At 51.5% G+C, this 25073-nt stretch overlaps 7 protein-coding genes across 7 annotated transcripts; 5 read left to right on the top strand and 2 right to left on the bottom strand.

Moving 5' to 3' along the window:
* Positions 1–2516: 2516 nt before the first annotated feature.
* On the top strand, positions 2517–5392 carry V8C40DRAFT_282043 (Mob1/phocein; the record flags this gene model as incomplete). The annotated part of the gene is made up of 8 exons (XM_083221718.1): positions 2517–2781; positions 2845–2938; positions 3001–3134; positions 3198–3419; positions 3868–4139; positions 4291–4602; positions 4724–4816; positions 4908–5392. 8 exons carry the CDS (start codon positions 2517–2519, stop codon positions 5019–5021), a joined length of 1506 nt encoding a protein of 501 aa, XP_083069633.1. The 3' UTR covers positions 5022–5392.
* On the bottom strand, positions 5338–9701 carry V8C40DRAFT_254253 (Six-hairpin glycosidase-like protein). The gene is given in 9 exon segments (XM_083217779.1): positions 5338–5994; positions 6066–7310; positions 7393–7852; positions 7906–8533; positions 8635–8638; positions 8650–8745; positions 8805–8922; positions 8987–9025; positions 9091–9701. 9 exon segments carry the CDS (start codon positions 9212–9214, stop codon positions 5628–5630), a joined length of 3081 nt encoding a protein of 1026 aa, XP_083069632.1. The 5' UTR covers positions 9215–9701; the 3' UTR covers positions 5338–5627.
* Positions 9702–10837: 1136 nt separating this feature from the next.
* On the top strand, positions 10838–12431 carry V8C40DRAFT_82052 (Decaprenyl diphosphate synthase-like protein). Its single transcript, XM_083223479.1, has 3 exons — positions 10838–11391; positions 11447–11706; positions 11765–12431. The coding sequence occupies exons 1-3, from the start codon at positions 11173–11175 to the stop codon at positions 12360–12362; spliced, it is 1077 nt and encodes a 358-aa protein (XP_083069631.1). The 5' UTR covers positions 10838–11172; the 3' UTR covers positions 12363–12431.
* A 427-nt stretch (positions 12432–12858) lies between these two features.
* Positions 12859–15700, top strand: V8C40DRAFT_81989 (uncharacterized protein). Its single transcript, XM_083223478.1, has 3 exons — positions 12859–14332; positions 14416–15272; positions 15350–15700. The coding sequence occupies exons 1-3, from the start codon at positions 13107–13109 to the stop codon at positions 15415–15417; spliced, it is 2151 nt and encodes a 716-aa protein (XP_083069630.1). The 5' UTR covers positions 12859–13106; the 3' UTR covers positions 15418–15700.
* Positions 15701–17884: 2184 nt separating this feature from the next.
* On the top strand, positions 17885–18676 carry V8C40DRAFT_269395 (ribosomal protein L24e-domain-containing protein; the record flags this gene model as incomplete). The annotated part of the gene is made up of 3 exons (XM_083220078.1): positions 17885–17889; positions 17946–18016; positions 18111–18676. 3 exons carry the CDS (start codon positions 17885–17887, stop codon positions 18674–18676), a joined length of 642 nt encoding a protein of 213 aa, XP_083069629.1.
* A 749-nt stretch (positions 18677–19425) lies between these two features.
* On the bottom strand, positions 19426–20045 carry V8C40DRAFT_81973 (uncharacterized protein). Its single transcript, XM_083223477.1, has 2 exons — positions 19843–20045; positions 19426–19742 (listed from the first exon to the last, which is right to left on the bottom strand). Exons 1-2 carry the CDS (start codon positions 19974–19976, stop codon positions 19613–19615), a joined length of 264 nt encoding a protein of 87 aa, XP_083069628.1. The 5' UTR covers positions 19977–20045; the 3' UTR covers positions 19426–19612.
* A 2041-nt stretch (positions 20046–22086) lies between these two features.
* V8C40DRAFT_254241 (uncharacterized protein) lies at positions 22087–24990 on the top strand. Its single transcript, XM_083217778.1, has 2 exons — positions 22087–23115; positions 23241–24990. Exons 1-2 carry the CDS (start codon positions 22620–22622, stop codon positions 24575–24577), a joined length of 1833 nt encoding a protein of 610 aa, XP_083069627.1. The 5' UTR covers positions 22087–22619; the 3' UTR covers positions 24578–24990.
* The last annotated feature ends 83 nt before the right edge of the window (positions 24991–25073 follow it).

The raw sequence follows: 25073 nt of genomic DNA, 5'->3' as shown, positions 1-25073 counted from the left end.
AAGGAGAAGAGAGAGGAAGAGGAGGAAGAGGAGCATCCGCCTTGGTTGCTGCTTGCATTTCCGTCTCTTGCTTGGTCTCCAAGCTCGAGGCGGCTCCTGGACACTCGTCGAAAGCCATGGTGGACGTCTCGGGGTTGGATCCTTGGTGTTTCGAAGCGTCCTTGGGTTGCAAAGACGACGTCGATGAGGACGAAGAGGACATATTTAGGAATGTTGGTGTTGCCATTGGCGACGTTTGTGTTACGTACGGTCTGCTTCTGTCTGGGGACTCTTCCACGGATGTCAACAATCTGACGGCGGCGGCTCCATGGCCGGTGGGCGAGTCGAGCTCGTCGTCGTACGGCGGGAGACTATAGCCGGGAGGACGGCGGTCCATTGTGAGTAATGCGGCGGAATTCCGTGTGTTTTAGACTTAAGCTTTTGGAATGTTGCTAGACGCGGGCCACAGCTTGCACTACCAATCTTCAAGCCAAAGGCGACAAGGAGCGGTGTCGAGACACGACCATGCGGATTGGCTGTATCTCGGTTGAAGCTGTGCGCGACCTGGTTCGTTTCTGTTAGAAAAAGAAAAAACACGACAATCGGCAAAGAGGTCGTGAAGAAGTTGGATGCAGTTGAGAAACTGAACCGAGCTGAGCTGCATAAAGATTAAAAGGCGGGAATGGGGACATGCGTCTCTGGTCCTGGTATGCTATGCTCACTGTGGGACCAGCTGCAGCTGTGCAAGGCGAGCCAAACAAATTGCTTGCGTGGCGCGTTGGCCCGGCAACAGGCGATCTGGCTGCGCGGCGAACACGAGAAACCCGGTCGAGCCGCAGGAACACACGCAATCCGCTGTCGTTAGCCGCCCTGAGGGTTAAAAACAGCGTCAATTGGCCAGGTACCGATCGAGGCTGATGCTTATTGTTTGGTCTGGATTTGCGGGCGGTGAGTTACCCCGGCATCGCGTCGTGACATGCAGCCGTTGAAGTGTCCTGGTACAGTAGCCGTTATAAGCCAGCTCAGCTCAGCTATGTCTCAGCAGCCTGTCTGTCCGCTGTATTGTATGCATGTGCTTTATCTGTAGTAGCCCGTGCCCGTCTTTAACAACCTTCAGTCTCGCTTTTCTTTCTTGTTTCGATCCGTCTTTTCCAGTCGCCAGTCCACAATGGACACAAGCCCACACTGACAGAGCGGTCTGTCTTGCAGCCATTCTCCACAACCGCGTCCAGGGGCCTTGACTGGTGCATATCTTGCGACATCAATTAGTATTTGTATGAGCTAGTAATTGAGTGCCTGGTCGTGTTCTTGTTAGGACCAGCACTGCCACGTGAAGATGTTTTTGCGAAGCATTGGTAATTTGGTATACTTGCGAATGGGTGTACGAATACGGAGTGACCCAGGTATTTCCCAGGCAATACCTGAGAGAGCGCTTCAATACTAATTTAGCTCTCTAAACGTGGCTGTTGGCTTCTGCAAATAAGCAACAACTCAAACATATGATTTGTAGAGGCTTCATGGCTGGAGGAGGAGGAGATGATTATCAGAGTTGAATGTGTTATCTGATTATACAAAAGTCATATGCTCCCGGTTAGGTTCTTACAACAAGAGCAGGTAATCTGGATATTCTCCGCTTGGCCCATTCTTCTCATTGACAGTCACTAACAAGAATACAGCTACACAGCAGCAATTGCTAATAGATACTACCCATCTCTGAATTATCTCAACCCATATACTGTACATGTAGAGAATATACAAATTACCACGGTGACTGTTGAGTAAAAGATTGTCAGTGTCCTAAGAGAGTTTGTTTGCCTCCCCCATCTCTCCATCACTGGGCTGTTTATCCCCTTTACCAGCTGTACCTAGTACATTAGCCGCCGGGCAGATCCCCCTCAATGGCGACTAATGACTGCCCCGCCATCAAGGTACCCAGTACTCCTAACCACTAAAGGGAGCCCTCACAGAGCCTCTTGACGTACTAAACTGCCCTGTGCACTCAGCAACCATATTATCAGTACCAATCAGGAAAGCTGTAAACACAGCAGAGCCGCCCTGGATGCGACACCACCGCCTCCCTCTATCTCTCTATCCACATCTGTCTGTCTATCTACATATCTTTCCGCAACAGACTGTCAGCGCATCGCCAAACTCTCCGACTCGCTGCCCGGGCATCGCATGAGCATTTTACATTCTACCAGCATTTCATCTTCACATCGTCTAGCATCTAGCCCCTGGCGCGCTCCTCCGACTGCTGGCTCCATTGCATCACCAGCATTTGCTCCGTGAGCTGTCTTCCTCCATCCTTGACATGCCATTCATTGCCCCGCTAACCAGTTGGTATGGAACGCAGACTGTCGTATTGTATCTTAGCTTGCCAAACGTCACGACCAAAACCCCGAACCTCGCCTCGCCATGGCCCAGTTCCTGCAGACAGTGTCAGTCAACCCTCACTCGTATGTTCGTTTAGTTTCGTCGTCGCCGTCAACATGCCCTTGTCCCTATTTCAATATCTCAGTCCCAGGTCTCGCGCCAAGATGGAGCGGCCGGACAGCACCATATTGCCCATCTACGAAGATCCCCCGCTCAAGCCCGTGTTGAATACCGTGTTTGCTGACGGCGAAATATTTCTGAGCAGCAACCAAAAGACTAGAAATCAATTCCGCCCGCGCGCTGGAAAAGGTGGCGTCAACAGTTATCAGTTAAGGCAGTATGCCGAAGCTACCCTGGGAGGAGGCAGCTTGAGAAAGTGTGTCAAGCTGCCGGAGGGTGAGGATGAGAACGAATGGTTGGCAGTCAACAGTGAGATTGTCGTCCACAATCCTTGCCCAGACAAAAATGGAAGATCTAACATGACATCACTAGTGGTGGATTTCTACAACCAGATCAACCTTCTCTATGGTGCCATCACCGAGTTTTGCTCGCCGCAGTCATGCCCTGAGATGAAGGCCACGGATGAGTAAGATATAAAATCCGCACCCCAAGCGTCACAGCTCTTGGAAGCGAATCTAACAAGGTCAGGTTTGAGTATCTCTGGCAAGACAGCGAAAATTATAAGCGGCCGACCAAGATGGCCGCACCAGCCTACATCGAACAGCTGATGACATGGGTTCAAGCCAACATCGACAATGAATCCGTCATGCCCAGCAAGATTGGTAGGTGGCCTGTCTTGAGTGATCACTTTCGCCATTTAATATGACTGCTGACGACAATCATAGGCGTTCCTTTTCCGAAATCCTTCCCAACTCTCATTCGTCAGATCTTCAAGCGAATGTACCGTGTGTATGCGCACATCTACTGCCATCACTATCCGGTAATCCGGGAGCTGGGACTGGAACCCCATCTCAACACAAGCTTCAAGCAGTATGTGCTTTTTATCGATGAGCATAGCTTGGCAAGCGGGCGGGACTACTGGGGTCCTCTCGGAGACCTCGTCGATAGTATGATGAAGAGTGATTGATCGAGAGCTGCTTCACGCTTCATCCCATGTTTCTTTTCGTGTTTCTGTTTAGTTAATCTCTGCACAATTGCGATAATGCTTAATAGGGAGCAAGGCAAGGCGTTAGGATATCGTAGATTTGGGAATTAGGACCTGGATCGATAGTGTTGGGTCTATCGGGCAGAGTCGGGTAAAGGGCATAGGGACAATTAGTATGCGACCGGAGGATGGTGCGGTTTGGACACTTTGATTTACAAATCATTGAGTAAATTCATACATCACGAGAAGAGAATAAATCAGACGCGCTGCATGATAAATAAATAACAAAAATAAAATAAAATAAAATCCAAAGGCACCAGCAAGAGTCTTGATATTGTGTGTTCGTACACGGATTTCATCAAGGCAGAGTTACGTAATCAAAAAAGTTGGTGCCTCACCCGCTCGGCAAGGCATCCACATCCAAAATTGCCGGCCGCAGAGAACCTCAACCTCGAAAAGCGATCTCTACGAAAGCCGGTCTCTCACCACCTTCGACGCCATCCAATCCTCCACGGCCGCCATGCTGTCGCGACAAGTCTTCCGCTCCCTCAGGGCCGCTGCCCCTCAGCGTGCCGCCGCTCTCAGTGTTGCTCCGGTCCGGACCTTTGCTGCCGCCGCCGCCAGCGAGCCCAAGGCTCCCATTGCCGTCTTCGGTCTCGATGGCACCTACGCCACTGCTCTGGTACGACATCCCTCGATAGAAATGTGTTGTTTCTTGATGTTCCGGATGTCAAAAGTTGCCAATTGCGTCCTTTTCCCGAGCGCTGCGGCTCCGGGCGTTGGGGAATTGGCATCACCACCAACAGATGGCTAATCTCTTGCGTCAATTTTAGTACACCGCGGCCTCCAAGACTTCCACCCTCGATGCCACCGCCAAAGAGCTCGCCAAGCTGGGCGGCATCCTCGACAAGGACGCCAAGCTGGCCGGAATCCTGTCCGCTCCCACCCTGACCCCCGCCGACAAGTCTGCGATTGTTGCCGAGCTCGTCAAGCAGGCCGGTGCCAGCGGCGCCACCCTCAAGAACTTCCTCGACACCCTCGCCGAGAACAACCGACTGGGCCTCCTGAAGGGCGTCACTGAGAAGTTTGGCCAGATCATCGCTGCTGCTCGCGGCGAGGTTGAGATGACCGTTACCAGCGCTCAGGTGCGTTCTACTTTGGATTTTGAAATATCCTCGAATCGAATCTCGACATTTAAACGACATGGCAATGTCGGAATGTCACACTCGAGAAGATTAAATATAATTCTAACACGAATCTCTGTAGGCTCTTGACCCCAAGACTCTGTCTCGTCTGGAGACTGCCGTTGCCAAGTCCTCCTACGTCGGCCAGGGCAAGAAGCTCAAGGTCACCAATGCTGTACGTTTTGATACCCTTTTATATAAGGAGAGGGCATTGGCTCCCTCTCCTTCTATGTTGAAAAACGCCAACTCACGAATCAATGTTCTAGGTCAACCCCGAGATTGTTGGTGGACTCATTGTCGAGGTCGGCGACCGAACCATCGACCTCAGCGTCTCCGCCCGCATCGCCAAGATGAACAAGCTCCTCACTGACAACCTGTAATTTATTCATGTATAAAAAATATTAAAACAAGAATCCCCTTTGTTGAACTTTTCTTTTGCCTCAACTAAAGGGTTAAAAAAGCTTTCTTAACCAACGAAACCCCCCACCAAAACATGTATAGAGGTTTTTTTTGAGCTTGGGACAAGAAGTGATGCGGAGGTATTTTTTTAAAGGGTGGTTTGTATGCGTCCATATTTTATCTGGGAGGAGGGGGCGCAAATAGCTGCCAGCCCGAGGGGGAAGAAGAGATGCTGTTGATTGGTGGCAACGGCATGTGCAAATAGAAGGCAAGTTTTTTCTAGAAAATGAAGAAATGGCTTTTCTGTATACAAACTCAAGTGATATCATCTGTCTTTGTAAGAAGAAATGCTTAGAATCAACTGATGTGGCGGATCTTTTCAACTGCTCATATAAATTCCAAGTAAAACATAACTAACAGAATCATATACCAAGGCATAACCCAATTTGTATCCTCCAAAATCTTATACCAAAACATACCTTCTTGCCTTGTACTGTAGTTCTAAATACAATATAGATCAAGCTACACCGATTTTTTGTTTTTCCAAAATCCAAACACCCTCCTCACACGACACCAGCAGAGAGCCACTACTCAGCTCGACTCTCCAACTCATCTCCTTCGTACCCATTTTCTTCTCCTTGCGTGTACCTATGGAGCTGGTCAGAAATGTAGCGGTGCATATGGCTGTCCGCTTCTTCCTTCTCCTTGGCCCTCTCCGGATCGTCGTGGTGAACCGAGTTGGCGACAGACCGCGCATCGTCGTCAGTTCCGTTGACAGAAAAGTCAAAGTCGCTTCTGGCACCGATGGAGCGGGCCGTTGATGAACGTCTGATATGGCGCCTGCCACCACCGGGGTGGGGAACCTTGCCCACTTGTCTCTGGAATATGTCATCAAAGTAGTGTGCCATGGTGGCAGATGGCGTTCGAGGAGTCTGAGGCAGACGGCAGTTGATACTTTGTTTGATTCAAATTAGTTAACCATTCAAAAAGAAAAGAAAAGAAGTCACTCCTCTATCTGTACTTACCCTGTGTCATGGATCAACCGCGCAATTAGACCAGTCCACCCGGTCTGATGACTGGCACCGAGGCCTCTTCCACTGTCGCCATCGAAAAACTCATAGAACCAGAGGTAGTCCTTCCAGTGCTCGTCATAGTCGAGGCGATCGTCGCCAGCGTTGATGCTGCGTCTGCCATAGTCATCTCGAGCAAAGAGATGCTGCAATCGGTGCTGGATCTCCTCCGAGACCTTGCCCAAATGCATGTAAATGCCGCTACCAGTAGGGCATTCGACCTTGAAGTCAGGTCCGTAGAAGAGGTAGAATCGCTGGAGTGACTCAATCAACAAAAAGTTGACGCAAAGCCAAATTGGTCCTCTCCAGTTGCTGTTGCCGCCAAAAAGCCCAGTATCGGAGTCTCCTGGAACATAGCCAACCGTGAACTCTTGGCCCTTTACTTCCATGGAGAAGGGGTTCTCTTTGTGAAACTTAGACAGCGACCGGATACCATGGTCGCTGAAGAATTCATCCTCATCCAGCATCCTTTTCAGGATCTTCTCCAAACGTTCCTTGCTGACGATTGACAAGAGGATACGGTCGCCCTTTCCTCTCTTCCTGATACTGGCCATGTTCCTCTCTGCCAAGTCGCAACGGTTTGCAATAAACCACTCGACTCTCTTCTTGAACGAGGGCAACTTGTTAATAAGCTCGGGTTCAAGAGTTGCCGTGGCATAAAGAGGAATGAGGCCGACCAAGGACCTCACAGGTAGCTGCTGTAGCCATGGGCCACCCCAAGAAATGGCATCGTAGTAAAAGCCGTCCTCTTCGTTCCAGAGAGACTGTTCATCTTTCTGGCCCGTACGGAAGGTCATGGCATCGCTGATAAAGATGAAGTGCTCAAAGAACTTTGAGGCAATGTCCTCGTAGATTCGGCGATGTTTGGCAAGCTCAAGCGCAATGTTGAGCATGGAAAGGCAGTAAAACGCCATCCATCCAGTGCTGTCAGCCTGTTCAAGGACACCTCCCGTGGGCAGTGGCTCAGAACGGTTGAACAGACCGATGTTATCGAGTCCCAAGAAACCACCCTCAAAGATGTTCTTGCCATCGGCATCTTTGCGGTTTACCCACCAGGTGAAGTTGAGCAGAAGCTTTTGGAAAACTCGCTCAAGGAAATCGAGATCCTGGCGTCCGTACAGCTTTCTTTCAATCTTGAAGGTCCTGAAAGTAGCCCAAGCATGGACGGGAGGATTGACATCACCAAAGTTCCATTCGTATCTGTTGGAAGTGTTAGCACCACGGATAATTGACATAATTAACTGCTCATAATTCAGCGATGACGGCAGAACGGGTTGCTTACGCAGGCAGCTGGCCATTAGGATGGCAGTACCACTCTCTAGTAAAGAGATCGAGCTGTTTCTTCGCAAAGTCGGGGTCAATCATTGCTAAGGGGATGCAGTGGAAGGCACTGTCCCAGGCTGCAAAGAATGGATATTCCCAAGAGTCGGGCATAGACAGGATATCGTCACAGTGCATATGCTTCCACTGTGAGTTTCGGACGCCCATACGATCTGTAGGTGGGGGAAGAGTGCCGGGATCTCCCCTTGCCCACTGGTCCCAGACAAAGTAATAATGCTGCTTTGTCCACATCATGCCTGAGAAGGCTTGTCTCTGGATATTGCGCAAGTCATCGGATAGCGGGAGAGGGCTGATTCTGTAGTAGAACTCATCTGCTTCCTCTCTACGCTTTTCAATGATGTCATCAAATTCTTCTTCGTCGAGGTACGACTCATCTCGCTTTGTGAATCGGAAACGGACAACTGCCATTGATTGTTAGCACCAAATAAATGCAATATACGGATGATTCACATACCGGCGCATTCACCAGGGTTGACACCGCCATCCTCGTTGAAGTTGTACCAAGCAGCGCATTTGGTGCCTGTTTGGGCAGGGTTGATAGCTTCCTTTTCCCCACCGACAATGTACCTGTGGAAGGCATCCTTGACATAGGGCTGTTCGTTCGGCTGTTCGTAGAGGAGCTCGGTATTGGTGTCGTTTTCAGTAAACATCAGCTGAGGCATAACATCTGTTCCCGAACTGCCAACTCCAGGAGACGGAGAGAGAAGGAAGTATCGCTCTCCAAGCTTCCAGTGCTTTGATTTGGCCGAATCTTCGGTGTGGGCCGAAATCGATGGCTTCTTGTCTTCCGGCTCTCTGCCCCAGGTCCAGGTGTTTCGGAACCATACCTGAGGTACGATGTGGAGCGGGGCTGGGTCAGGACCTCTGTTCCAGGCGGTGACACGGAAGAGCAGCTCATCTGGATCGTCAGTCTCCTTGGCCGTTTCAATGAAGATGTCCCAGTATCTATCATCGTCAAACACTCCAGTATCGAGAAGCTGGTATTCTTTGTCGTTTCTAGTTCTCCGAGCATTCTCCTTGATGAGATCATCATAGGGGAACGGCTTTTGGGGGTATTTGTAAAGGAATTTCATGTAAGAGTGCTGGTATTATGTTAGTATCGAGAGGAGATGGGGGTTCGAGTGGTGAGTTGAGACGTACAGTCTAGTTTAATAAGTCAGCATTATTCATCAGCACAGAAGATAGTATTTGGCTTACAGGAGTGTTATCGACATGAAAGTGGGCTTCCTTGACACTCTCGCCGTGGTTTCCTTGAGGGTTGGAAAGTCCAAAGAGACGCTCCTTTAGAAAGGGACTGATTCAAGAATTAGGACCATGTTCTGCCTCGAAAATGAGAGAATCGGAACGGCATACTCTTCCTCGTTCCAGAAGGAAAAGGCAATATTTTGAAATCCATGTGTATCCGAGACACCAGCAATGCCGTCTTCACCCCATCTGAAAGCTCGGGATCGTGCGTGGTCGTGCGTGAAGTCTAAGGAAGAGGAATATTAGAGCTGGCTCCCAAGGCACAAAGAATGCATATAGGGACAACATACAGCTCCACGCGTCTCCATCGGCACTGTAATCCTCTCGTACTATTACAAGAGATTAGCATTGCAATCTCGTTGTGGTTTGGGCTTCCCAGCAGAGCAGAGGCTACCTGTTGCCCATTGCCTTTCGGCGACATAGGGCCCCCATTTCTTCCAGTACTTGGTCTTCTCTCTGTCCTCCTTCAAACGCCTCTCTTCCTCGGTGAGGTACTCGTGGCCATCGTGAACAACCATTGTGCAGGAGGAGTGAAAGAGACGGCCCGTCTGGCAAGCTTAGCAGAAGCCGCGGTGATCCGGATCGCGATGCTGGATATGCCGGAGGGAATAGCAGAGGACGGACTCGACGCAGGAGAGGAGAAGCACTGAGTGATTGCGTGATGGGAAAGGAGAGAAAGAAAAGAGGAACTGGAGCTGCAGCTCGGAGCTTGTATAAAGCGTCTTTCTCAATGGCAGGGACAAGCAATAGCCTATCAGCAATGAGCTACTTTCTCCTGCTTGAAGAGCTTGGTTTTACGAGGCGCAAGTCCAACGTGGGGCTGGCGGGAGGATGGAGGGGCAGAAGCAACACAGACAAGCCCGTGGAGATTATAGTGGTTGCACCACCTTGTTTCTCACTGCAGCTGTTGGTGCCTAATGGCCGTGATGACGATCAATGAGGTTCCGTTTTACCGCTAGGTTAGTGACATTGATAGCAGGTATAAACCATGGAACGGCGCCGTCTTTTAATGGGTTTACGTGGGCTGATTGCACCTTGATTTCACCTTTGCACGATATAAACGGACTGTTCTCCCCGTGGCGCCATGTCAGCTAAACCCACGTTGCTACGGTTTTTTGACACCCAACGGTCTCACGTCTCGCTGTCAACATGACGTCGTTCTCCAGCGGATAACAGCGCACAGGGGCCAATGGCGGAGCTTGTGCCAATTGATAGCAGGCTTTTCTCGCAGCAGCTTCTGCATAACTATGGATTTTTGCCCAACAGTCTGCTTTGCATAAGGGCCCCTAGCCGACGCCCATTGCAGTTTGTATGAGCACAAAAGTCGCCGTGAGGAGAAGCAAGAATTGAATTGGACCGCGATATGAAGGAGTGACGTCAGGACTTTTACGGCGACGGTTACTGGTTACAGATTGGAGTCGAGTCAGCAACCGAATCCTACGACGAGCGGATGTCAACTCTAGAAAACTGATAGCCTGTGGGCAAAGGCACTAGACTAGCAGTATTGGAGCAGCTAAAAATCAGCACGACAGAGGAGACTAATGTAAAAAACTAGTCATCAAAGTAGTGGCACTAAGATAAAGCCAGGGCGCCGTTGGAAATCCTGGAAATCCTGGAATGTTTGGAACGTGGCGGGAATATAAGACCAGGTCAAATAAACCTGTCCATGGTAAAACTCCTACTGGTGAGATCATCAGGCACCGCCGTCAGCCACTGAGGCTGGTGGCCAGGGGTTGTCGTTATTGCTCCCGTCATCATAGGGCTCTGTTGGGTCTGTATCCATGCATGTCAAATTGTCAATGGTAAAACTCTATACCGGTGATGGGTGCTGGGTAAGTAATTGACAGAACGTCAAAGTTTTATTAACAACGTGCTACAAAACGTGGCTATTTTAATAAATAGTATTTATCAGCTCAAGCATCGGTGTAAACATGAGACACCCATCCAGAATCACCAAATCAGCTCAACCCTCGTAATCATTTCATGTGCTTCCATTTCCCAACCAAGCAAGGGGGGTAGCGCTGTCTCGCCTCGGATTTGCTGTCGATATGCCCCTGTCCCAGATCTCCGAAGCCCGCCAAAAGCCTGCGCTAGAGCGGCGAGGCGCTGAACAACAAATGTGGCCAGTTGAGCTTCCGCCTAGCTAGCTTCGCCACAGCATTTTCGCGGCCCTTTGATCAAATCAAATCTTTGTCCACCTCGGTGATTTCGCCTCCAGATCCTCTGGCCTGCGCCTATTGTTGATTCTAGCCTTCACCATGTTCCACTGAAGCTCTCGTTTTCTTTACCCTTGAATTCTCTCCATCTTTTGCATCAGCCTTTTCTTTCTTTTTCTTGTGTTTTCTCTTTTTAAAGCCGTCTAATTAAAGAGGAAAACTAGAGCACCTATTTCGCGCCCCCCTTCGGCCTAATCCTCCCAGAGCACCGTCCTTCCTTTACACGCCTTTCCTTTTCTCCTTCTCTTCTTTGTCTCGACATGGCCGACACGGTTTCGGGTTTGAAGAGGCTAATACTCGAGTCACCACCGGGAGAATGGGCCATCAACCAGCTCCGTGAGCTGCTTATTGGCGCCCTCAAGCAGGGGCCAATCCCTCAGCATGTTGCCTTTGAGATGGACGGCAACAGACGTTACGCCAGAAGCCGCCGCATGGAGACTGTCGAAGGACATCATCGTGGCTTTGAGGCCTTGGCCAGGGTTCGTTGCTCTGCTACCTAAGCTATCACTTGTGGCTAACACAAGCTGCGTCTAGATCATGGAAATCTGCTACAAGTGCGGTGTCAAAGTCGTGACTGTCTACGCGTTTAGCATCGAGAACTTCAACCGGCCTAAGTATGAAGTCGAAGGGTTGATGCAGCTTGCAAAAGTCAAGCTGGAGCAGCTAACAACCTATGGCGATATCCTTGACCGCTATGGAGCTTGCGTCCGCATCCTGGGCCAGCATGAGTTGATCCGCGAAGACGTTCTGGAGGTCATGGACAGGGCTGTAGCAAGGACCAAGCACAACAACAAGTACGTATCGAGATCTTGTGCTCTATTGGATTGAAGACAAGCTAACGGCCTGGTTTAGAGCCGTCCTGAACATCTGCTTCCCCTACACCTCGAGGGCAGAGATGACAACTGCTATCCGATCAACCGTGCAAGAGTTTCTATCTCCGACGCCTCCCAAGAACACCCCCTTCTCTCCATCGCGCATCAGGCAGAAGATATTGTCTAGCCAATTCGACGGACGTGAGCCACTGCCCACAATCCCAGACGAGCCATTCGACGATGGCGAATACGATGATAACGATTCATCCTCTACTACCCTGCCCCCGGACTCTCCCGAGCCTCGGTTGCTCACTAGGTCTGGGTCATACGGCTCTCCGGCGCTGCCCAATCCCGACAGCATCACAGTGGACACCATTGAGCGACACATATACACTGCTGATGACCCTCCTCTGGACATTTTTGTCAGAACGAGCGGTGTTGAGCGGCTCAGCGACTTCATGTTGTGGCAGTGCCACCAAGACACGCACATCTTCTTCCGCAAGTGTCTATGGCCAGATTTCGACCTAAAGGACTTCATTTGGGTACTCTTGGAGTGGCAATGGAGACAGAAGCAGTCCGACAGGGAGAATCCCTCGGCCAAGGCGAGGACGGCCAAGGCGCGAAGCATGATGGAGTGATTATGGCGACAATACCCGTTTCGTTCTATAGAGAGGCATGGCATATTACATCATATCGTATTATTAGTACTCAGCGCTTTGTTTTTTTTCTGGTTATGGTAGAAGGCCCCTTCGATTCTCGCCATGCAGTTTGTTGCGTTAGACTGTAATCTCCTCTTTGTATTTGATATTCGCTCTCAGCGATTTGTATCCAATTTGTATCCTCAAGATAGCGTTCGCAATATGGAAGTCAACCACTATCAAGAAGCACAAAAGAGGCCCCATATGTACAAGTACAAGCAAATGCGCGCGCAATTGTGTGCAGCTCAGCTGACGCCATACCTGTGAACCCAAAGCTCTCTCGGAGCCCAGCTTTTTCCGGCTGCCCAATGACAGCTGGTCTCCAGTGCAGTCCGCGCTGTGTCATGCGCCGCTAGCTCACCAGGAACGGCAGAATCGGGCGGTACGTACCCCCGTATCTCGCGGCAGATGTGCTCCTCGCTCCCCAAACTCAGAGATACGATTCTGCTGCTTCATCATCACCTTTACCGTCTCCACGCCTCCCACGCATGATCTGGCTCTCTAACCTCGGCTTCGGAGCAGGATGGCCTAGGCGGTCCCCAATCAGAGGCGTCTTTTCACTGTTTATCCTTCTTTAGCAATATCCATCGCCCTCCAAGGGCCAAAAAAAAGTTCGCCGGCTGCTGTCGCCCCTCTACGCAGATTCCCACAACAATCCCTCGTCCAGTCCTCGCCGTGTTCGCAATGAAGTCGGCCAAGGCTCCCGTCGTGGAAGCGCCGTCGCACCGGAGGTCGCAGCCTGTCCGCCAGACGCGCACAAACCCTCCCCGAAGCTCAGCGACCGCTGCTCGCTCTGGCCCCAGAGACTCGCTGGGCGGCCCAGTTGGAGACCAGCCCATTGACATCTTCCCTGCCATTACTCACTTTGCCGATACCATTACCGCCCTCCCCAAAGAGCTCGTCCGACACTTTACTCTGCTCAAGGAGGTCGACGCCAAGATCTTCGCTCCTCAGGAGCAGCTTTTCAAGCTCGTCGCCTCCGCGAGGACTTTCGCCGTTCCCGAAGCGCTAGCGAGCAATGACGCCTCAAGCACGACGGCGCTCAACTCTGCACCCGCGAACGCCCAGACAAGCTCCAACGGAATTGCGTTCAAGCAGCACAATCAGCCCGTGATTTCGACCGAAGATACCAACGGCGGCGTTTTCGATCCCTCCAACCTCCATCGCCGCCAGCTGTTCCGCCAGACCGCGATCAAAATACAAGAAATGCTCGTGTCGCTAGAGGAGAAGAATCATGTCATTTCCACAGCGAATGAGGCGTTGCAGAGACAACTGGCTCGCGCGGAGGATGTATGGCCTTATCTAGAAAACGAATTCAGCGACGAAGCGAAATGGGGAAGCACCACACACTGGGCTTACCCCGAAAACCGCAATGGCAAGAATTCGGCAGCTGAAAGATCCCGGCGCGATGGCGCGGCGGCGATTTCGGCAGCTGCACAGGCCCTAGCAGAACAGGCTGCTGCTCGAAGCGACGCAAGAAAGCAGGCTGTCCAAGCCAAGAAGAGCCAAAAGGTGCATACCCTTGACTCTGAAGCGGATGATCATGATAGCCGGACCAAGGATGGCAGCAACAAGAAGACTAGCTCTAGCAAAGTTCGAAAGACGGCCGATAGCAACAACATTGGTTTGGGTATCTCTACTGCAGCTTCTTCTAACAGCAATCCTCCCCAGAAGAGGCGCAAAGTAGACAAGGACAAAGAAAAAGAAAAAGATAAAGATAAGGGCCAAGACAAGGAGAAAGCTGTTGCCAGTGGTGGAGAGGCACCCCAGATGGAGCGTGCCATGAGCCTCGTCTTTGGGAACAACTCATCCAAAACGAAGCCCACCACCAGCCCTCGAGAGACTCCGGCTCCAGAGGTGCCGAAGAAACGCAAGGCTCTGCCCACGAGCAGCGGCCAATCCAAGAAGAAGTATGGCCTTGTCTATTCCCATTCCCTGTCTCTATTCACTTTTTGACCTAGACTACGATACTGACTGCCTTGTGCCTTTTTAGGAATGCTCTATCTGCTACTATGTCCCCGTCAGCTGCGTCGTCTCCTGTCCTAGGAGTTTTACCAGAGACAAAGGTGCCAACAAGCCGCCCGTCACCGGCGCCAGCGCCGGCACCCACGCCCGCCCCTCGTCCGACAACGTCCCGCGCACGACAGAATTCTATACAGTCAAACTCAGAAGCCAGCAAGGCCAGGCCCCCTTCGTCGGCGGCGAAGAAGACAAACGGGAATATTCCCAGCACTCCGGAAATCACTCCGGTCGCAAACTGGTCACGCCCTGGTCATGACTCTGAACCCAGCAAGGAACCCGCGGTGTCGGTCAAGACTGAGCCATCACCAAAGGAGCCGGAGCAAGTAGAGGATAAGCCTTCGGCGACCCCCATCCCTCCTGCTATTACCACCACCACCTCCTCCAGTCGTAGGAATAGCAGAGTGGACGAGACGGACCGCAAGAGCGAGCCTACTCAGTCTACGCCGCAGAGCACGGGTATGGTTACGACCAAGAGCGGAAGAGCAAGCAAGCCATCCACCCCGGCTCTGCCGAGCTTCCAAGACGCGGCTGCTGCCAGGCCGCGGACGACGCGCAATGCTGAGCCAACAGGTAATGGTAAAAAGTCTCAGCAGAAGAAGGGCGTTGCAGGAGCACAGGCTCTGGCTCAGCTCGTGGATGAGGACGGAAACAGCAGCATGCAGGGCGACGATGGTGACGAAGATGCCGATGTCGACGCAGACGAACAGACATATTGCTATTGCAACAGCATCAGCTATGGCGCCATGGTGGCATGCGATTCTGACGACTGTGCTCGCGAATGGTTCCATTTGGCCTGTGTGGGCCTAAAGGTTGCGCCAAGCTCGAAAAGTAAGTTCCAACATGCCCCCTTCAAAAAGAGCCGTCTAGTGGTATTGGAAGATGATGATGCTAACACCGTCTGACAGCCAAATGGTACTGCCCAGACTGCAAGGAGCGTCTCAAGATGGGTAGCAAGAAGAACGGTAGCCGATAGTCGAAGGCTACATCGCCGAAGACAAAACGTTTAGCAAGGCGAATGCTAAGACTTGATTAAAAAAGCATCGTTGCCTTTGGAGTACCAGACATTGTTTATGATGCGTTTTTGTGTGTTTTTGGTTGCTCGGCGTTTGTTTCAACGTGTCTCTTCTGTTTCATTCATCTCTTTTCTTCTCTCTTCTTTTTTCTTCTTCTTTAATTCCTAAAAGCATGCGGCATCATGCTCATTTCAACAACCAACGCGGCGTTTTGTTCACATAGGATTCGGCCACATATCATATCAGGCTTGTTACGGATATTATTCACACTCGGGTTTCCAGCTTCGGATTTACACAGTCTTTTGTGTGTATGAGACGCACCCTACTTACGCAAAAGATCTGAGAAGGGGAAACACCTTGCCTAGGCAAGTACATGTTGGAAGCATAGACAAATATGTCGTTATTGGCGTCGCAATGCAAACTGGGAGGCGGGGTTTTTTTTTGGTGGTATTAGGACGGCGGGGGAGGGATACTTGTGACAAACTGTGGACGTCGAAACGGATCAATCGGCAGCGGATTCTTCGTGATGGGGATACCCCAAGGTAGCACGCGGTTCCAGATTGACTCTACCGGACGACGAGGGATGCCGGTGGCCGTTTTTGATGTTTGCTTTTGTGGTGAAGCTGGGAAACGGATGACGGGATTCTCATTAGGTAACACGGATGCACTAGGTAGCTTTGGCAGGATAGCTCAAAGGCAACTCTGCATATATTGGTCCGAAAGGTCCGCCAATAGACATTATCATCGATGAAGCGACGTGGAGCACAATGTGCGTGATGTACGAGTATACGTGTCTGGCCCCATATGTAGATGCCTGCCCAGTACCTGTGCTGAATACTAAGGTAAGTCATGTATGGGGTATATGGGGTATATGTGGATGGTCCGTTGGTAGCATGGAGTAATGGAGAGGGACTATTTCTAGTAGTAATCAGAGGAGAAGAGGATGAAGCACAGCAGACCAAGCTGAATGTCGTATTATTACCTCATAAAACGAAGCTTTGTGTTTCATTGCTGCTCGTATATCATGCAGAATAGAGGCTACTGACCTCGCCTACAGCTGCCTTAGAGATACAAATAAAGCTCACCTCAGAGTATAATCCGTGTAATAGCATCGATCCCTGTCGACTGTAGACGTAGCAATACATGCTGTGCCAAGATGCAAATATATTGCTTTGCATCTCAATGGCAACACAACAACCAAACACAGCAGACTTAATGGCAATATACGCGGCTAATACGGCACGGCCTCATCCAAAGCGACCCTTTCCCCTGGGTTTCCACCTCTCCCGAAGCAACCTACGGACCTGCGGTTTCTGGCATCACTCACCACGAGGAGGCTCTCTGTGCAAGTAATCCATCTTACCCACCAGCACTAGCTACAAAGGTCATCTAGGAATGAGAAACTGATTGCTAAATAAGGGGGGGATTTCCGGCTGCAACGTGCTCCCCCCCAACAGTATTATGTGGTTATATTTGTGTTTGCTAGATCAGGCTGATGGTATTCACACGCCCCCCCTCCTTGTTCCCCCGTATTTTCGAGAGGGGAAGGGGGGGAGCTTTAATTACGTTAAGGTAATGAATATTCCGCCTCGCTGCGGCATGGCGGTTTGGGGAGGTTAGGTGGCTTTTTTGAAAAGTATTGGATGGATGAGGAAACATTAGGTAGGTGGTCATGCAAAGAACCGAGGCAGACCTTCTGTGATGTTACACGGCGAAAGCATCTCCGGAGCGACTTGTAACACACATAGAGTTTTGAAAGACCATGAAGAAAATACAAAGGAAAAAGCCGCACCTGATTGCCCAGCAAAAAGTAAGCTGACTGCGCAGAGAAGAGCAAAACAGGTGTCTTTTTCTGCGACAAACCACTCCAGGCCAGAACAATAAAACCACCGTGTGTGTTAGCGCTCCGCGTGATGCCTTCTTCCTCCGCTCATTTACATAACGAAAATCCGGGGAAGAAATTTCTAGGCCTTTTTCTAGACCCCCTGTTTGAGGCGTCACTAATCCGCTAGCAGCAACATTCGAGCAAAGCGGCCCCTTGCTCACGCGTCCCTTTTTTCTTTCCTTTCCCAGTGTGGGAGGAGGGGACCCAAGAGCCGCCCTGACGGATCTAAGCTAGTGGCAGAATAATAGCCGGTCTAGCAGAAACAAGAGCGAGAAGGGGAGAAAATAGTACAGTAGCATCAAATATTGAAAAGCAAGTGGTGGATGAGCAGATCTAACTGGAGTGGGGAAGAGGGGTGGCTGTGGCTGTGCGTTCGTTCGCTGGGAAAAAACGTGTGGCTGAGGGACGCCGTTATCGATAACGACTAGCGGCTAAAAAAAAAAATTATGGCAGAGTTTTGCTTGCTGAGGGTGGACGAACGTTGTTCGATTTGATATTGATACCCAGTTTAGCATCTTCACAGTCCACATCAAACAGCCACGATGCGGTACGTCTTCAGGATACGGGCCTCTACAAGGATTACTTTACTGACTTGGCCTCCAGGATTGAGGACTGCAGCTTTTGTGGCCGTCCGGCCTACCCTTCCAAGGGTATTACTTTTGTCAGAAACGATGGTGAGTCCCGCCACATGGATTTTGTTCCCCCCTCCATACGATCGTTGGATGAGCAATGGCAAACTAACCGGGAGTCCTTGTTCTTCTCGTCTAGGCAAATCATTCAGATTCTGCCGATCAAAATGCAACCGCAACTACAAGATGAAGCGCAACCCCCGCAAGCTCAAGTGGACAAAGGCCTACCGCCGCAACGCCGGCAAGGAGATGACGGTCGACAGCACCCTGCAGTTCGCCCAGCGCCGCAACGAGCCCGTCCGCTACGACCGCGACCTGGCCACCAAGACCATGGCCGCCATCAAGCGCGTCAGCGAGATCCGCGCCCGCCGCGAGCGCGTCTTCTACAAGAAGCGCATGGCCGGCAAGCGCGAGAAGGAGCTGGCCATTGCCCGCAAGCTGGTCGCCGAGAACGAGCACCTGCTGCCCCGCCTCCGCGGAAGCGAGAAGAAGAGGCTGGCCGAGCTGGCGGCCCAGGGTGCGGATGTTGCTGCCGAGGAGGAGCTGCTGTCTGCGCGCAAGAACACGATCAAGGCGTTTGGCGGTGAGCAGAGGAGGATCAAGGTCCGGGTGGACGGAGGCGTGGAGGAAGAGGTGGAGACTTTCCGGGACGAGGAGGACGACGAGGAGGACGAAGACGACGACGACGTCGACATGGAGGACTGAGCGGGAGCGTGGCCGGGCTCATCACTTTTGTTACGACGAGATTGGCTGCCGTTGGGCTGGCCTTGAGGTTACAATGTTGTTGGTGTCTGTCTGGTGATTGGTCAAGACTCGTGGGGGTCCAGCGACTTTCGTCAGCGTTGGGTTAGTATTTATCGGCGTTTTAAGGCATATACAAGTATCTGTAATGGAAAACAAAAAGTCCTTCAAAGTTGTGTTTTGTTGTGCAACCAGATGCCAGTTGGGCTGTCTGTTGGGAGCTGCTTTCCTGCAGGTGGTCGGTGCTACGGGGTTGCGGCATGATGTGATTTGTGTGCACAAGAAAAGGGCAATGAGTGAAACACGCCGATGGCCTGCAGTATTTTACGATGGTCAGCAGAAATGTGGCTGCATCGCCTATCGAGCGCCTGATGCTTGTGCTACGGAAGCAATTGGTGCTACCAAGGCAGGAAAGCTGCTGTTGCATGCCAACGACGAAGCAAGGGGGATTTGAAGTGTATGTCAGAATCAGGTAGAAGCAGGGAGCGTGTAATAACTCATAACTCATTTGTGTGCATCGAATCATCTGTTAGGCAATACTTGGCTCCAATGTCGCCAGAACATGGAGCGTTTTGTACCAATCAAATATAAGCAGGGTACCAGTGCTTTCGATCCATCAATTCGTTCGATTAATTGAACTGATATAACTTGAGTAATATTGTCAGAAAGTGGTGAGAATGGAATGTATGCCTACGCCCGCTTGTTGAGAGGCGAGATTTCAAGAGCAAGGTGCAGGCGATGTGGTATCAGGTATCACGACTTTGTCTCACTCTGCTGCTAAAAATTGTCCGGGATGCAGAGTTGCCGTTTTGGTAAAGTTGCGACAAAGAGAATGGGCAGAGACAAAATCAAGGTTAAATACGTTAGCACGCCATTTCGGGGCTGCTGAGTGGTTGTGTTTTATTCTGGCTTGTCTGGGTGCATGATAAGGGTGGGCAGGCGTTGAAAAAAAGAGCAGCAGGATCTGATAAGAGATATTCGGGGATCTGGATGACGTCTGTAATTGAACGCCACGTCTTGTTTGTTGGCCCTATCCGAATATCGCATTCACGTCAGATTCCAATGCTATGTCACCGAAAGACAAAGCCTCGTAATGATGCAGCAGCAACTAGATATTACTCACTACTCACCCTCCCTTCTGACAATCCTGGAGTCCGACGTCGCAGAGCAGTCGGACAGGCGAGGGGTGTGGATAGTAAGAAAAAAAGGCACCAAGACGGATTCCATGTAAAAATTCAGCCTCTGGATCTGGATCCATCGGCATCGGCTGGCTTCGGTTCACACGGCGGCTGCTGTGCTGCAGCCTTCACCGGCCATGCATGATACTCGTACCAATGCGCGAAGTTGTGTCCTATTCGCTCAAATTGTCGGCGTCGCGGCTTTTGCAAAGGGGAACCTGCAATTGGTGCTGCCGGTCATCCAGCCACGTTGAGGGCCTCATGTACGAGTGCCTCTCATACGAGGTATGGGGGATTCATCTTACAACGCTGCTGCAGCAGCCGTTAACGCCGGCACCCACTCGATGCCGCATCCGATGGCCGACTGCAACTGAGACTACCAATAATTACCATGGGACGGAGAACGGGGTGCGCAATATTGTAAGCTGTCAAGCATTGCGGGTATGTAATGATGCATCTTGGCAAAGCACAGGCCTGAGACCGGAATCTCGGATCACGACCGCCAGCAGAGCAGGCTCGTGACCTGCTTTGATGACGGCGGAGAGAGAAGCAAGCAAACAGAAGCAGAAGCTGGACGAAGCTGGACGAAGCATACGAAAAGACGAATGTGCTCTTCCTTTCCGGCCGCTACGGCGGCGTGCCCGATCCGATGCCATTGACCAATCCTAAGCAGGATGCAGCGTGTCGTTGCGTGGTTGCCCGTGGCTGGCCAAATCGGACCCTGTATAGTCAAATGTGTAATACGGGGAAGCTGTCTCGCTGCTGGCTTGTCGCATCGACGGGTCGTCAGATGAACACGCCAGGCCTCTCCATCGATTCCGCGTACCAGTACCTGGGCAATGCAAACATGAGAACCATCACCGATGGCGTTTTTAAGGGGTGGCCTGTCAATCAGGAGCTTGGTTGCATTGGCCCTTTTCCCAGCAATGTGGGCAAGCGAGATGGCTGGATGGAAGAGGAAAAGCACCAACGACGAAGAGATCACGAGGACAAGTTTGCTAAGTAACGTTGAGTTGAGCTTGGAAGGCCTAGAAGCTGGAAGGAGGAAGAAAGGCGACTGATTATGTAACAGATATTCGGGGCGATTGAGGCTAGAGAGGCTTGGAGATGCTTTTCCAAACCCGGAATTTCTATTACGGCACTCCAACCAGCGTCATACCCACCGCGCCTCCCGAGCCGGAGGGATTGACCGGGCGGCTGTTGGTTTTTTCTTTTTTTTTTGTTGCTTTTGCTTTTGGCCGAGAGATGACGTGGTGAGATGAGGATGGAAAGCCACCGGGAGGAATAGAGTGCTGATGAACTCTGAATATTTTCGCAGTATTATTCGTACCTGTAAGAGGCACCGCATACTTTGCTGCAATGGGCAAGCCGCAGAAGCCTTGGAGAATATTCCGAGACCAGGAAGGGACGAAAGGATTTGGTGATGCCGCCCCCCTTGGTGCATGTACTCGTACCTGTACGATGTGTAGAGCAACCAACGGCCGTGCCCTTTTTTACTTTTCCCCCTCAAATTGCATTGCATCAATTGACACGCCCCTCACCTCACGGGGCTCGACTCGACTCGCTGCTTGCTCGCTCAGATTCTATGAGCCAAGTGGCACTTGCTCCCAGCGCTGCTCACCTGACGGGCAGAAGCATCCAGTCACCGGTTTTCATTACACAATCCAGACGTGCTGTGAGCTAATGGGGGGCGCCGCGTGCCAGCACGTTCCCGCCCCGGAGCGCCAATCGAGAGCCCTGGTGCAGCTGCTGGGAGCGCTGGAGAGCCCTAAAGGCCTGCGGCAAACGCTCCCCCGTCAGGCCTGGTCAGTGGCGCAGAGAGCAGCGTCTCCGGCCACCGCTACTGTATGCCGCAAATCCTGGGGTGCTGTTGCGTTTGCGTACGTGATCAGCACTTGTACCGGTACTGGGAGGTGTCATTGTGTCTTGCTGGCGGAACCGCACTAGCATCAATGGATAAGTACAGGTACGAGTACGTACGGCCAACACAGGCACAGGCACAAACGATGCCCCAAAAATGGGTGCTGGATTGGGCCTCGCAGCTGCGTCTACCTGCACACCCCTGGGCGCAACGAGGCCCCTTAGCAGCAAATCTTTCCCCCAAGAAAGGTCCCGAGAGTGCAGCGAAACTTCGCCTTAGTTCCACACCCCCCCTGTCCGACTCGGACGACGTTCGACTTACACATAAAAATCCCCAGAACCACCACGAAACCGCCACCGGACAGGACCTGTTCTTTCGCCCTTATAAAAAGCTTTTATCTAGGTTTGCACGCTGCTTTTTCTGAGATTCTGCGTCATTGTATTGTGCAAAGAAATACCCCAAGCGTTCTGAATCATTTCATTCTGCTGCAGTGCATTTCGTTTGCTGGAGCCCACTTCACATCCACCTCCATCTCCCCGTGCGTGTCTGTTGTCTTTGCTTGGAAGGAGAAGAAGAAGAGAAGAAGAAAGAAACAGGAAGAAGCGATAGGAAGACGATTTGACGACTGTTGATTTCCCCAAGCGAAAAAGAGGGCAACAAAGACCTCGCAAGACCCCATCTCGTCCATTTTCTCTCCTCACCAACGACGCTCCAAAACCCTCCCCTCTCCACTTCCCACGCGAAAGAACAAGAGTCATTACCTACAAACTTCCCACTAGCTTCGGCGCCACAACCAGACTAAACTTTTGCTCGGCCGGGCTAACACGACATACCCTTACTTTTGTCCCAAGAAAGAGCATATAACTACATGGCCACCCCCCGGGGCTCTGAGCACCGAAGGTCGTCGGTGCTCGAACACGCTGCTTCACACTCCCTCAAGGGCTCGAGTATGGCTCGCGCGATCTCTCCGCCGTCCGAGACAGCTTCGCGATCCTCCTTCTCGTCGGTGCGAGAAAACGACGATGGAATTGCCCAGACCTTTACCCGATCCAAGATCTCGTCGTACACGGAGGTGCCCGAGGATGTCTTTGACGAATCACCAGTGGCCGAGCTGCCTCAGTCGGCCTTCCACCAACCCTTGACGCAGCCAAACAGCAAGCTCCATGGCTTCTGGTATCCCGCCGAGGGCTTTAGAGGATGGAGGGAGATTCCGCTCAAGGGACGGACGGCCAGCCGCAGCTGCGAGGATCTGCACAAGCTGCATATGACTTGGGAGACCCCAGCTCCTGTTGTTGTCAACAAGCCTCACGAAGCCTATCCGACGACTGCATCGCCTCTCGAACAGCTGCCCAGCGAAGTGCTAGGTAAATTCTTCCCCTCATCCATTTTCCAAGCTTTCTTCCATGGTTTCAGGATTGTGGAGTGCATTGTAAAAAACTGAAAAAAATTGAGTAATGAGGCTTGGGGCTAACCTTCTCTTCCATCGCAGGTGCCATCATCGATCTTCTATTCATCGAGCTCCCACCCAATGGACTGACCACTCGCAACGCCGACCTCATGTCTCTACTACTCACATCCCGATCTCTTCACGCTGCCACCCTCACCACTCTCTACCGACACATTACTATCCCCCACTCTCGAATCTTCCGCAAGTTCCTAGCCACTATTACGGCATACCCATCGTTGGCGACTATTGTGCGGCGCCTCGACTTTAGTCACTTCAACCCCTCCATGTTCTTCACCACTGCCAGCGAGAGGGCACAGGCAAAAAATCTGACATCAGAGACGCTTGTCCAGTGCCTCAAGCTGACGCCTTTTCTTCAAGAGTTTCTGGCTCAGGAGTACATCGACGAAGATCTTAGCACCGATGTACTGCGCCAGCTCTTCTTCAACTCCCCTCAACTCCGCGCATTAGACTTTTGTGGCTGCTCCTCCCTCTCTTTCAAGACCTCGTTCACCAACGTATTGGAAGACGAGTGGCCCGAAACTCTATCCGTCACAAAGTTGTCTTTCCACAAGTGCCTCAGCCTACCTTCGTCTGTCTTTGAGAAGATTCTTCCTCGACTGCCGCGATTGACTCACTTGGACGTTGCGGGTACACGCATCACCGACCAAGCCCTTCTCTCCATCCCTGCATCTGCGAGACTCACTCACCTCAATCTCGCCAAGTGCAAGGATCTATCTGCAGAGGCCGTTCTGCAATTCATCTCATCTCATCCGGCGGCTAAATCGCTGATTTTCCTCAGCCTTGCCACCGATGCGAGCAACCACTTGTTACTGGGCAAGGAAGATGTGGACCAGCTTCTACCAAAGCTGCCAAACACTCTGCGTTCGCTGAGCCTGCGGGGCAGCCGAATGGAGTCCTCACACCTGCCTGAGCTTATCAGACTCTCCCAGTCTCTGGAGGAGCTCGCTCTCGGCCGTGGCTTGGGTATGGCCGACATTCAAGGCCTCTTCTACCAGGGCCAAAAAGCCCTCCCTCATAACCTGAAATTCCTTGATATTTCAGACATCGATACCCTTATTGGAAGCGCCAGCGAACTGCTGGCCCCCGCCTCGGCTCCGCTTCATGTGATTGAAATCGGCGAGCGGTCCTATGAACGGGCTGCCAAGGTGAACAAGAACCTCGAGCGTGTAGGCTGGACTGCCAAAGAGTTTGGTAGCCGCTACTGGCTTGTACGGAGAAACCCGGACGGCACGACTCAGGATAACGGAGGCCGCCTGTGGAAGATGGGCGCCGACAGCTGGGGAATGAGAAAGATCCCCGTCGCCGTGGCCGAAGTCGGCGGCATGTATGGCTCCTTCATGTTTGGACGACGTCTCTAATGACTCGCTTTTCTTTGGTTTTCTTTTTTATTACTCTGTTTACGCCTCTAAAGGTTGATTGGAATTTGCGTTTTTCTTTTCTTTTTTACAGGCATGTGTTTGGGTTGGCCCTTTCTCTACTCTGGATTTTTATCACGATCAGCATGGTGCATACAAGCTTGCTTTCGGACGGTGTTTGGGACTGGGAAGATATCCAAAAGCATACTTTTACTCAGCGTTCTGTTTAGTATGGGAAAAGATACAAAAAAAAGTTTGGGCGTTTATTGGGACAGACTGTTTAAGGGTTACGCGTGGCTGAAGGGATAACGAGGGGCTCAAAGCATCGTTGGCGATATCCACTTTTAGAGGCGCATGCACCAAGGTTTATCTTGTCGTTCCTGATTTAGTGCTCTACATAGTTGCTAATTGGACGAGTGAATGAATGAATCACAATTGATGATAGTATTTGTCGGTGAATGGTCCCATGCAATGCAAGGCGACAGAGGCATCGCCGTCT

This window comes from Trichoderma camerunense (genome assembly GCF_050948025.1).
Source record: "Trichoderma camerunense strain CBS 138272 chromosome Unknown V8C40scaffold_18, whole genome shotgun sequence".
NCBI classification, from domain to species: domain Eukaryota; kingdom Fungi; phylum Ascomycota; class Sordariomycetes; order Hypocreales; family Hypocreaceae; genus Trichoderma; species Trichoderma camerunense.
This window is presented reverse-complemented; position numbering and strand designations above follow the sequence as displayed.

What these genes read in the sequence shown, in the direction of transcription:
- V8C40DRAFT_254253 (XM_083217779.1), bottom strand. Translation starts at nt 9,214, where the DNA reads ATGGTTGTTCACGATGGCCACGAGTACCTCACCGAGGAAGAGAGGCGT. An exon ending in CCTAATGGCCAGCTGCCTGC is followed by an intron (nt 7,311 to 7,392) that starts GTAAGCAACCCG and finishes CACTTCCAACAG; the next exon opens with ATACGAATGGAACTTTGGTG. An exon ending in CGGTTGATCCATGACACAGG is followed by an intron (nt 5,995 to 6,065) that starts GTAAGTACAGAT and finishes AATCAAACAAAG; the next exon opens with TATCAACTGCCGTCTGCCTC.
- V8C40DRAFT_82052 (XM_083223479.1), top strand. Translation starts at nt 11,173, where the DNA reads ATGGCCGACACGGTTTCGGGTTTGAAGAGGCTAATACTCGAGTCACCA. An exon ending in GCTTTGAGGCCTTGGCCAGG is followed by an intron (nt 11,392 to 11,446) that starts GTTCGTTGCTCT and finishes AGCTGCGTCTAG; the next exon opens with ATCATGGAAATCTGCTACAA. An exon ending in AGGACCAAGCACAACAACAA is followed by an intron (nt 11,707 to 11,764) that starts GTACGTATCGAG and finishes GGCCTGGTTTAG; the next exon opens with AGCCGTCCTGAACATCTGCT.
- V8C40DRAFT_81989 (XM_083223478.1), top strand. Translation starts at nt 13,107, where the DNA reads ATGAAGTCGGCCAAGGCTCCCGTCGTGGAAGCGCCGTCGCACCGGAGG. An exon ending in AGCGGCCAATCCAAGAAGAA is followed by an intron (nt 14,333 to 14,415) that starts GTATGGCCTTGT and finishes GTGCCTTTTTAG; the next exon opens with GAATGCTCTATCTGCTACTA. An exon ending in GGTTGCGCCAAGCTCGAAAA is followed by an intron (nt 15,273 to 15,349) that starts GTAAGTTCCAAC and finishes ACCGTCTGACAG; the next exon opens with CCAAATGGTACTGCCCAGAC.
- V8C40DRAFT_81973 (XM_083223477.1), bottom strand. Translation starts at nt 19,976, where the DNA reads ATGCCGATGGATCCAGATCCAGAGGCTGAATTTTTACATGGAATCCGT. An exon ending in CAGGATTGTCAGAAGGGAGG is followed by an intron (nt 19,743 to 19,842) that starts GTGAGTAGTGAG and finishes ATATTCGGATAG; the next exon opens with GGCCAACAAACAAGACGTGG.
- V8C40DRAFT_254241 (XM_083217778.1), top strand. Translation starts at nt 22,620, where the DNA reads ATGGCCACCCCCCGGGGCTCTGAGCACCGAAGGTCGTCGGTGCTCGAA. An exon ending in GCTGCCCAGCGAAGTGCTAG is followed by an intron (nt 23,116 to 23,240) that starts GTAAATTCTTCC and finishes CTTCCATCGCAG; the next exon opens with GTGCCATCATCGATCTTCTA.